At 26.8% G+C, this 12390-nt stretch overlaps 1 protein-coding gene across 1 annotated transcript; it reads right to left on the reverse strand.

Moving 5' to 3' along the window:
• Positions 1 to 10737: 10737 nt before the first annotated feature.
• LOC133701510 (putative UPF0481 protein At3g02645) lies at positions 10738 to 12390 on the reverse strand. Its single transcript, XM_062125446.1, has one exon. It carries the CDS (start codon positions 12388 to 12390, stop codon positions 10738 to 10740), a length of 1653 nt encoding a protein of 550 aa, XP_061981430.1.

Raw genomic sequence — 12390 nt, forward strand, 5'->3', positions numbered from 1 at the left:
TTAATATTAGGACATCAAAACGATTCAAAACATATAAAAAAATTAAATTTTTGTGAAACGTGATTTGCACCGCGTTCTCAAATGGTGCCTATTTAAACCAACTTGAGTTGATCTAGATAAAAAAAATATTGAGATCAAAAATTGTTTGATAGAAGTTTATGTCAAAAATTATTTGATTTAGTTTTCTAAATTTATGGTTTGATTGAAAAAAATGAAGAAAAAGAAGGAAAGGGAAGATATTGATAAAAGAAATTGATATGTATTTTGAGTTATATTCTTTTTATTTTATTTTAAATTTAGAATTGATAATTCTGAAAAGAATAAATACAAAGTGAAAAAAACCAACCATACATTTCATGATGAGTGCCAGCACGACATCCACATTTGAAACATGCGGTGACTAGTGCACGAAACCAATAATTTTAGCCCCAAGGCTGCCTATGCTTTTAAGCTATTTCTTATCTTTCCAGCCAATTCGTTGAGTTCTACTTCATTTTCTTAAATGATTTGAACATTAACGAGTTTTGGAAATGATTTTTGCATGCACAATTTAGATTCGACAAATCCATATGCATGCAGTCGTCACAAGTTAAATTTGTTTTTTTTAATGTAAAAAAAATATCTAAAACATATAATTTTTTGATGATATTATTAAACCTGATCAGGTGAATCAGTTTTAAAATCTCTTAAATCAAATTATTATCTAATTCGAGTTTTTAATTAAATCATATAAAAGCTAATTTGACTAAAAATAACATATTTTTTAAAATCATGTTAAGGGTCTAAAGATAATATGAATAATTAATAAAAATATAATTTAACTTTTAAAAGTACTTTAAGATGATTTTTAAAGAAAAATTAAAAGAACAAGGTGTATTTGAACTGCCACATTGCACTTACAAATTTAAAATTAATTTTTTTAGATTTTTAAATTATTTTAATGTATTAATTTTAAAAATAATTTTTAAAAATAAAAAAAAATATTATTTAATATATTTTTAAATAAAAAAAAACTTTAAACCAAAATTATTACCCTTATTCTCTAACAATACATTACAAATTGCATCCCAATGTGCTCATGATAAAAAGGAGGACGGGGAGGGACCCGAGTAATTAAATTATTAAACACGTTGAGGAATTGAAAGGCGAAAGGGCCCCGCTAGAAGTAATGTGGAGACGTTACTTTCTCATGTTGGTGCCCGTCCTTTTGTCTTCTCCGAACAATTAAAAGGAAGCCAAAAGCTGTACCTATCGAATGCACATATAAAAGATAGATGTTCATTAATTAAAGCATCAATCCTACATTGGAATTGATATTTATTTGAGAATGTGATTCCACTGTAAAAACCGAATAAAAATAAATTATAAAGTTAATTTTTTTATTTAATTTAATATTTAAAAATGAAATTAAAATAATCAATTAAAATAATAAAAAACAAAAAAATTATAAGTGGATAAATCCATCAAACCCATAATTTGAATAACTAGAGTCAATATGCTAAACCCATAAACTAGGACACAAACTCCATTGAGATTAATAATTTAAAAAAAAAAACTATTTTCTATTTAACTATATTATAACAAAAATAGATAATTGTAAAATCAAACATCAACCCAATACCATGACTTTTTTTAGACCACAATAACCTCATAATAAGTGAAACGAAATAAATAATAAAATTTAATTCTCAATTAATCTAATATCAAAACATGAAATAAAAAAAAAAGTTAAACCCACCAAACTTCTGAATCGGGTCAACCTATGAACAAGTCTATAAACTTTCTAAAGCTTAATAATATGGTTTTTTTTTAATATAATTTTGTTAGCTATATGATAAATAAAAAATAGACAATTATAAAATTAAGTTTAATTAAAAAAATAAAAATAAAAAAGTACATTGCCAAACCCGTGAATTATGGCAACATGAGTTATCTTATCAAATTCATAATCCAATGTATTGACTCCGCAAAGTTTAATAACCTGGAGTTTTTTTTTCAAAATACTTTTTTATATAACTAAATATCAAGTAAAATAGACAATACCACAATGTCATGATATTGTTTTTGGATATCAACCCTATATCATGATAATTTTTTGATACAACGATAATTATATAAAAGAAAAATTTTAATAAATTACCAACTTTAAATCATAATAAACACATAGTATAATGACTAATTAAAAATAAAAAAATCAATGATAAAAAAAAATCAAAACATAAAAAATAATAAAAATCACATAACATCGTGAATTAATGTTATGATCCACAGTGTTAACGAGAGTGTAGAGAAACAATGATTTTACACATCATTTAAGTTTTGTTGTAAATTGTTTTCTTGTTCATCAATTAAATATTTTTTTTTATCAATGTGATAAAAAAAATAACAAACATAACCATTAAAATGAAAATATTCAAATTTAATTATCATTAAACTCATGCTCTCTTGATTATTTTTTTTTAATGAACTTACTGGTTCGTGATAGGTTTAATTTTAAGTATTTAAAAGAATTTTTTATACAAAAATTATTCATGAAATAATTGAAAAAAAAAAGAACAACTATAGTATTAAAGAAAATGACGGAAAAGGGAAGGTATTACATTTGATATCTACACATTTAACCCACAATATTTATTTATAAAAGCTAATTATTAAAATATTTTATTTAGAGTTATTGATATTTAAAACATAAGATAGAAGGATAACTTAGATAAAGTGGAACTGATAATTAATTAACAAAACTGGATGAAGTTTGAGTTACTGTTTATTTGTACAATACTTTTTTAAAAATAAATTAAGTTTTTTTTCTTTTAATTTTATTTTTAACATTAGATTTATTAAGAATTAACCCTTATAATTTATTTCAATTTGCTTTTTATGAATTCATTTTAATCTCATGATCCGAGATCATAAGTTTTGTGAGTTAACTCAGTTGATTAAGTTTTTTTTATTAATTTTTTCCTTTAATATTTAGGTTATTTCATAATTAATTTTTATACTTTATTCTGATTTGCTTTTTAAGAGGTTATTCTAGTCTCATGATCCTAGTTAAGGGTTTGACGAGTTAGCCAAGTTGATTTGAGTTTTTTTAGGCTCTTCTTTTTTCGTTGATTTTTTTTAAAATTTTATCATTCAATAATGTATTAATTGTAAATTATACTTTATAATTTGTATTAATTTACTTTCTATTGAGTTATCCCAGTTTTATGATCTAGGTTTGACAAGTTAACTAGGTTAACTCGAATTTGTTTTAGTCATTTTTAATTGATTTTTTCAAATTCATTATTTAACATCGAATTGATTAAGAATTAGACTTCAACATGTTTTTTATGAGGTTATCGTGGTCTCATGATATGGATCGTGAATTTTACGTGTTAACATAGGATGACTTGAGTCGATCTAATATGTTGTTATTTTAGTAGTTTTTTTAAAAAAAATATTATCTTGAGATTTTTTTAATCAAATTATGTTTTTTTATTATATAGGTTGTTTATGGACTTCTTAAGTTGACCGAGTCACTTCGAGCTAATTATTACACAATTTAAATTTTTTTCTTTTTAAGAACATGTTAATAATGTTTAAATATTTTTTCTAATATTCTTTTTAAAAATTGATTCAATCCATAACACAACACAAATAAATAACCTAGTTATGTAACTATAATAGCACCTTAAATGATAAGATATTAGAAATGCTTAACGCTTGTTGGGCATCAGCTTCTTTTTTTTTTAAAAAAAAAAACGTGTTTCAAAATTTTCACTGGCCATCTTCGGAGCACTTTTTTTTAAATCTTTTTGAAAAAATAGTATAAAAAACGAATTTTAAAAAAGATTAATATCAGGAAAAAAAAAACCAAACGAGAGCATTGTTAATTTTTTTTTGCTGGTCCAACTAGCGAAGCTAGAAAATGCTACTGAGATCAGCGTTTATTTTTAGTGCTCTAATTTCCATGGTTTTGTTCTATAGCAATTCCTCGTTAGGATAGCGTCATGGAAAATTAAGAAAAATAACCTTCGAGCATAATGTTATTCCTTGAGACACGTAATGTCATCTGCCCACTAGTAACTAATCAAAACAATTCCCCTTCTCCCTTAAAACCCTCTAAAGAGCCATTTCCTTATTCCTTTTTGTTTTTTTTTCCAATAAAAAAATAGCAAATCACCTTAACAATCATAGTTTTGGACCTGTATTTCGGATTTTGATCGGATATTATTTTTAATTAAAATGATATTGTTTTAATAAAAAATAAAAAAAAAATTTAACGAGTTACAACCGAGTTTTTAATCAAATTATATCAAGTTTTTTTTTTTTAATCTGATGTGATTTTAATTTTGAATCAGCCAAGTTTAGATCAACATATCTGACGGAACTGAACCGAATTTTAAAATTATGTTGGCAGTTTTCTCTCTCTCCCCCTTAAAACACCAGCGTATCTTTACTTTTTTATTTTTTATCTTTAAGCATTCTTCTCCGGCTGCTAAACAAATCCTCTCTGTGCATGTTTCAGAATACAGTAGATGTTGAATTTTAAATTATTTTTTATTTAAAAATATATTAAAATAATATATTTTTATATTTTTAAAATCTAATTTTAACATTATTATATCAAAACAATTCAGAAATAATAAAAAATTACAAATTACAAATCAGTAGTCCGACTGCAATGCTAAGTTGCGAAGTCGCTAACAGACCTAGACTCGCCTTTTCCATCAACAATGACACGTCACACATCCCTATAATTTGCAATGTCATTGTCGTCTTCACGTTATCTCCTCGTTTGAATTTCAAAACAAAAAAAACGTGTCGCACTTAAATCTATAAAAATAATTTAATTTATATAATGTAAAATATAAGTTGCAGATTTAATAATAAATTAAAAAAGAGAGACAAATAAACAAACTACCTCCGGAAGAGGAGACTAAGAATTTTCAAAATCAAGCCCTCTTCACGTCTAGCAATTTTGCTTCTAATGTTCTCCTAAATATTATATTTTTAATTTTTTATTCTTCTTTTCTTTTCTTGTCCAGGTGACATTTGACAAAATCGTCCCCGGATAGTTGTTTTTGAATTTATTAGAAGGTGCTATGCTTCTGACTTGTAACCTTCGTATTATTTTCTTTGACATTTCAATGCATACTATTCCTTTTAGACAAGAATTCAACAGATATTATAAAGAATTAGTTAAATTAGTGAACTCTAACAATATTCCATCAACTATTAACATTACAATTACAATTATTAAACCCGATTTAATTTGATAAATTAACTCAAGATTTCATTTGCCATCCTCAAACTCAATTGAACGTAAAAACTTAGAGTTAAAAAATATCCCTTAGGTTACGTTACCTTTTTGTTAGAATTTTTCTCTTAGTATATTAGCAAGATAGTATTCAATTACAGTTGTGCTCGTTGTCTGGTTTCTAATAAGTTGAAGAGTCGAGTATGTTTTAGATTGTGGTAGCGGTTGCTTTTCAAAGTATTTTTATCTTGAAAATATATTAAAATAAAGTTTTTTTATTTTTTAAAAATTATTTTTGACATCAATACATCAAAATAATTTAAAAATATCAAAAAATTATTAATTTAAAATAAAAAAATTATTTTTTTAAAATATAAAAACAAACATGCAATTCTCTGGCCCTAACTTCCATAAGAATTTTGACTAGTGGTGAAGGCATCTAGAGCGATCGATACAACTACCAAAGAAAGTCAACTTACGCATATATTTTCAACTCATGCAATTAATTTAAGCAAATTCCAACGACCACATCTGAAAATAACAGCGAGCCTCTATGTCTATCCTGACTCGTGATCGGGCTCTCGTCGTACTCGTTATTATCCTCCTAAAAGGAACACTGTTTCATCCAGGGATGAATCCATGATGTGGCACTCAGGGGGGCAAGATTATATAATTTTTCATTTAGAGGGACCATTTCATAGAACTTATTTAAAATTATATACAACATCTGGAGAGATTTTGAAAATGTCTACCACTTAGACGGACTAAATGTGTGTTTCATAATACGATACATATAAAAATCAGATAATTAAATTCAATATTTTTTTAATATTTTATAATATATAGTTTTATGTTGATATATAATATTTAATTCAACTGTTGAATTGAGCTGAAAACTTACTAGAAATTTTTAAAGATTCTTTTATATTAAATTAAAATTTCATCTTAATCAATATTTTAAAAAACATTATGATACATATTAAAAGTTGTTATGCAAGTTTTGTTAATTGTTTTTTTTTATGACTTCCGAACTTTTTATTTAGTAAAGAATTATTTTCTACAAGGATAATATTTATGGTAGCAAAATATTCATACAACTTAACAATTTTTATATTTGGAGTGGAAATAAATTCAGCAACTTTTCCTAGTGATACTAGGAATCTTAGAGGCGGCAACAATAATCCTAGCTCTCAAAGAATAACTATTATCTTTGTGATGTTTTTCTTAATTATATTTTTTGTTTGTGATTTTTTATAATTATTAGATAAAATTTTTATTTTAATAATTTCAGTACCCTCGTTTAAGTAATTGTTATGTCGAGTATTTATCAACAAAATTTGGTTTTAGTTTTCTTAGATTTCCTCTTTCTTGCATGTGAATTTTAGGGTTCTTATCTTCCGGGTTCGTATTATATGGTGCTTTTGCAAAAAAAAATCTTACAATTAAAAATATATCAAAATATTTTTTTTTAGATTTTATTTTATTTTATTTTATTTTATTTTTAACATTAACACATTAAAACAATCGGAAAAAATTAATTTAATGTTTTTTCAGAAACTATATAAAAAAAACCTACTAGTATAAAGGTATAAAGAATAATTTGTTGATTTACATTCAGAAAATAATCTTGCTTAATTAAATATAAAACAATAATTTACAACAACTATAATAAAATTATCCTAAATTGAGCTATTTAAAAAGTAAATAAACTAACTATTATTACAAAATGTCAACAGTTTTACTTCTATCAAAGTGGATATATAGTAAAACATTCATGAATATTATGTTATGTACCTAATAGAAAAGGTTGTGCAAGTATTAGATAAAACAAAAATAATTTTCTTTGATTACTTTAATACCACTCCATTAATTGTTACCACCATTCTAGCATTATAATGTGTGATGGAATAAGAATTTAAAATAAGAATTTATATTTATCTGGTGTTTAAATGCGAACTAAAAATAATAATTTATATTGGTTTATTTTTTTTATTGCATATTTTATTCTTTTTTAAAAAATAAATAAATAAGTGCAGTTGAATATTGAAATACATTACAAGTACTACTGTCTTGCAAAAAGATATTACAAGTATTTATTAATTATTTTCTTATGTACAGTATAACTATTGAGTCTTCAAAATATTGCATGTACCAATTAATTTTACTATGGCCAAACTTCTAAATCCTAGAGTATCTTTTGAGAAAACTTAATATTGATTAGTAAAATAAATAAAAAAATTGCCTTCATTTCATCCGAGCCGATCTTGTATAATTAGGTTTCCACTCGTAACTAAATTAGGCTACATGTATCTATTTAGATACCAACAGAAGTATTTAATAGCTTTATAAGATATTAAAGTAATTTTTTTTAACATTAACATATTAAAACAATAAAAAAAATTAATTTAATATTTTTTCATCAAAAACTATATAAAAAAACCTACTAATATAAAGGTATAAAGAATAATTAGGTTTCCACTTGTAACTAAATTAGGCTACAAGTATTTATTGAGTATATATATATATATATATATATATATATTGAAGCTTAAAAATATAGAAAATTAGATGCAACAGGTCTTTTTTAATTAGAATTCGATGCAAACTGGCTTTTATTTAATTTTTATGACACTTTATTAAGAGGTGATATTAAATTAGGTAGATATGTTTTTCATATGAAAATTAGATATAAAATTCACAAAAAAAGGAAATATTATGAGTTTGCGGATACAATGACAAAGGAAAATGTCTTTGTTGAGGTCTCTACAAAAATAGCCATAAAAAGGGAAGAAAGAAATAATATTATTTGATTTTTATAGCATGATTTTTTACTTTCAAAGATAAAAGAGGAATCTTATGCATAGAAAATGTATAAAAATGAAAAATCATACTTTGATTATTTTATTTTTTTTCGTTTATTATTCTAAATTTATTATATATAAAAATGAAAAATTATATAATTATAATTTTATTTGTGAATATTGAAAGATATTGTAAGTATCGAAAGACACTATATATCTTTTAAAGAAAAAAAGAGAGAAAAAGATAATGATACTAAGTATTTATTGAGTATTGTTATATATATATAATTGTTTAACATAAAACTTAAATATTGTTATTCATAGTTATTTAATTATGAGTACGGAGCTTTATAATTAAGACACTACATGTATCTATTTAGATACAAACAGAAGTATTTAATGCAATTAAATTTTTATAATGTTAGCTATAGATGTCTTATTTATTAGTTCAGTTACAATCTTTTCTTATTTTCTAACAATTTAATTACTTATTTGTTATTTTAAGGTCCATCATTTTTCTCATTTTATCTAATTAATCGTTAAATATGCTTAAAATTATTACAATTATAATAACTTCAAGTTCCTCCATCAAGCACTTTGTGTTTTAACAAACCTGTTTTGAGAAAAAAAAAATTACGTGGAGGAGGCGAGCATAGATAGAAAATGGCGTATGCCTAGTGGTTTTTATATTGATAAATGACTAAAATATTGGGTTGCACCAACAATTTTTTTATATATATAAATAGTCATGCTTGGAGGAATTTCTTGGCATTATTACTGATTTAATGGATTAACTTTAAAAACTCTTAATTCTATTTTTTATTTGGTTTATGTATTAAACTAAATTGTATGAAAATTATTTTATTGTGATTCAATTGACTTGGTGGATTCAAAAACAACCCGGATAATTATTAAAAAGTGTGGTTTGGCTTAGACTTTTTTTCAAGATGACATCTTTCTTTTTAATATTGGGATGATAATATATTAGAACAACCCGAGTTTTACGACTTAATCTGCCAAACCCACAATTCTGATCATGAACTCCAATGGGCAACAATTTTATTTTTTAAAACTATTTTTACTTAATAATATAATAACAAAAATAGACATTCATAAAATTAAACACCAACTAAATATCAGAACGTTTGTTTGAGACTGTGATAATATTTTAAAAAGCAATAAAAAAAATGGAAAGATGGATTTTTAAAAAAATATTTGGCATTGTTATTAAACTAGTTCAATAGGTACCTTGAAACCTTTTGACTTGACTTCTTACTTAGCCTATGTTTAAAATTAATTTGCATGAAACTTGATTTTAGATAACTCAATTGACTTGGCAGATTAAAAAACAACACAAACAACCTATAAAAGAGTGGTTTGACTTTTATTTTTCAAGATGATATTTTTTATTATTATTGAGAAGACAACATATTAGATCAATCCAGACTTCGTAACTTGATTCGCAAAACCCATGACCTGAATTATGGATTGCATTAAGTTAAAATTTTTTTAAACTATTTTTTTATTTAATGATATAATAAAGAAAAATATACTTAGAAAACTAAGCACCAACAAAATAATGAGATATTTTTTTAAAATTGCGATAACATCATATAAAACAAGTCAAAATAAATTTCAATAATTAATTTAAAATTAATATTAATAAAATATTAAAAAATAAAATTAAAAAAACCATCCCCATAATTATTTTTAGTAAAGCAATAGTAATTAATTTTTCAAAGTACCGTCGATGGAAAAATATAATTGGAACATGCAAGCCACACTCATTTATTAAATTTTTTTTTTAAAAAAATGATTTAAATAAAAAAATACAAATTCATCCAAAATTCTGTTGTTTAATCCAAGTTTATATAAAAAAATAAAATTGCTGAGGGTTTTGAGGGATAGAGAAAAAAAACACTAGAAACCTAATTACATCAATTTTAGACCCACTTCATTCCAAATCCTCTTTTAATTTCAAAATCTTAAAAAAACCCATGAATCTTTCATTCAATCAAACCCAACAAAATCATTGATGATGGTTAAAGTAATAGAGCTTTTGATGCTGGTGGTATTGGCACGTGTAGATGGAAGCATGGTGGTCATGATTTTCGGATGATGGAACGGCGAGGTTATGGCTGATGGTTCATGATGTAGTGGAGGTTGTCGGTGGTGGCTGATGGCAAACCTAGATTAATTTATTTAATGATAATATAAATTAAATCAAATAATTTGTTCAGGGAACATTTATGAAAGAATTTTAGTTTAAAAACTAGTAATACTTTTGAGTAATAGCTCTGTAACTTTTTTAGCCTTTGATAAATTGACGAATTATTATTTTTTTCTTTTTTATAAAGGCTCTGTGAAAAATTTATTCAATAGAAAGAGAGAGCGCATCGGATTCAACAGCAGAGATCAAGAAAGGGGGGCTCGTAAATTTGAAATAAGCTTTAGCAACAATTAATATTTAAATTATGAATAATGGTAAATAATAATAATAAAAAATAACACCTAATAGAGGGGAGAGTTCAAATAATTACAATTATCAACATTAAATTGATTTGATGTTGCAATAATACAAATTAAATAAATGAATATACAAATGAAACAATTAATTAATAACAACATGGAAACAAAAATATATAATGTACATAAGATATGCAGAAAGGGAGATCTAGAGCAACTGGATCATCATCATCATGATGAGGTAGTGTTGAAAATATCAACGTGAAAGATGCGGGCGCATTGATAAAATGAGCAGAACACTTCCATGGCCATTAAGAGAAAGAGCAAAATGGCGGCCAACATGGTGAGATATTGCCATGAAGAGAACACAAACCGCTTCATGAATCTTTTCATCTTCACCATCCATAGGCTATCATAATACTTGTTCACGTCTTCAATCACCTTATCTAAGAATGGAGCTTTCGTCAATCTAATGCACTTGCAGTTGCTCATCCCATTCAGCATATTGGCCACTTCTTCATCACTCTTCAAACGGTTCAAAATAATGCCGCTTTCTCTAAGCAATCTTGCATCCTCCTCCGTGTCGACGATCCCATTCATCAGTTCTATGTATCGAGTAAAAAGCAAGGGCCCTGATGCACTTGATATTTCATATGCTACCAAGTTTCTGAACATCACCTCACTGTTTAAATCTAAACTAATCGTGGGCAGGTGAAATGCAGCCTTCTCTTTGTCGAAAGCAATGGTTGAGATGTTACCCTTTGTAGGGATGAAGGAAACACCATATTTTGAGAGCTGGGTGACCGAAGGAATTGTGATCTCTTCTACCAGTGGTGGCTTGTTCGTGCTTGTACTGGAGTCCTCATTTTCACGGTCATCAGGATTTTTGAGTTTAGATAGGATTGTCCTAGACAATTTCAACTTGATCGCCATAGATGATGAAATGTTCTTGAGCAAACGTACTGGGGCTATCTTTAGTTGTGAAACCATATTCCAAGTCACGTTGAGGAGTTGTTTCACGTAACTTGAATCTACCCCAGATCGTTCTTCTTCTTGCTGATTATCGCTTTCGATCTGATCTGCAACTTCTTCAAGTACTATCTCGATCGGTCCTTCCACTTTGGGCACGATAATGTCATACAAGAAGTCTAGCAAGTGGGAATGCTCCAAGACTTCCGTAGTCTTTGGCAACTCGATCATCTTGAAAGGGGAGAGCTCTTTAGCTAATCCTATAACCATGGACAGCAGCATTTCATCAGCTAATTCAGCCGACATGTATTGAAACTCTAGCACCTTTCTCAATATAAATTGTGGAACTTGATTCTCGAGCATCACCATATCTCTGAGAATAACATGATGAGCCGATTTCCTCTTCGAATAATCAAGCAAATGAGACATTCCTGACGGGGCCCTCGATAACATCTTAGTTTCTCTGACAGAATAAATTTGAAGAAACTCAAGCAAGAACGAAACATCCAAAGCCATCATCCACGCTAGCGTTTCAGCATTAAAATCCAAGTACTTGTGGTAGCATGCCCTAATCTGTGGTTCAAGCTTTATCAACTGCTCGACAAGATTTTCAAATCTGTGGCTTTGAAGTTGGTTCTGCAGTTTCTTGGCTGCTGACAGCTTATACCTCTCCATCTCGTGAAGACCAGCACGCCGATAATGGTAAGGGCCTAGTGAAAGTTGTTGTGGAGTATAAGAGTCGGGATCGGAAGACATTAAGGTCTTGGGGACAGTAAAAATGCACACCGGGCTTTCATCATCATCCTCTTCAAGCTCTTTTTCGAGTGCTCGTCCAATGTTAATGACCCATTGATACTCGTCGAAATCCGAATTCGAACGAGTACTGTATGGCATGGTGGACTGGTGGGAAGCCAT

Source organism: Populus nigra, chromosome 8 (assembly GCF_951802175.1).
Source record: "Populus nigra chromosome 8, ddPopNigr1.1, whole genome shotgun sequence".
Taxonomy (NCBI): domain Eukaryota; kingdom Viridiplantae; phylum Streptophyta; class Magnoliopsida; order Malpighiales; family Salicaceae; genus Populus; species Populus nigra.

What these genes read in the sequence shown, in the direction of transcription:
- LOC133701510 (XM_062125446.1), bottom strand. Translation starts at nt 12,390, where the DNA reads ATGGCTTCCCACCAGTCCACCATGCCATACAGTACTCGTTCGAATTCG.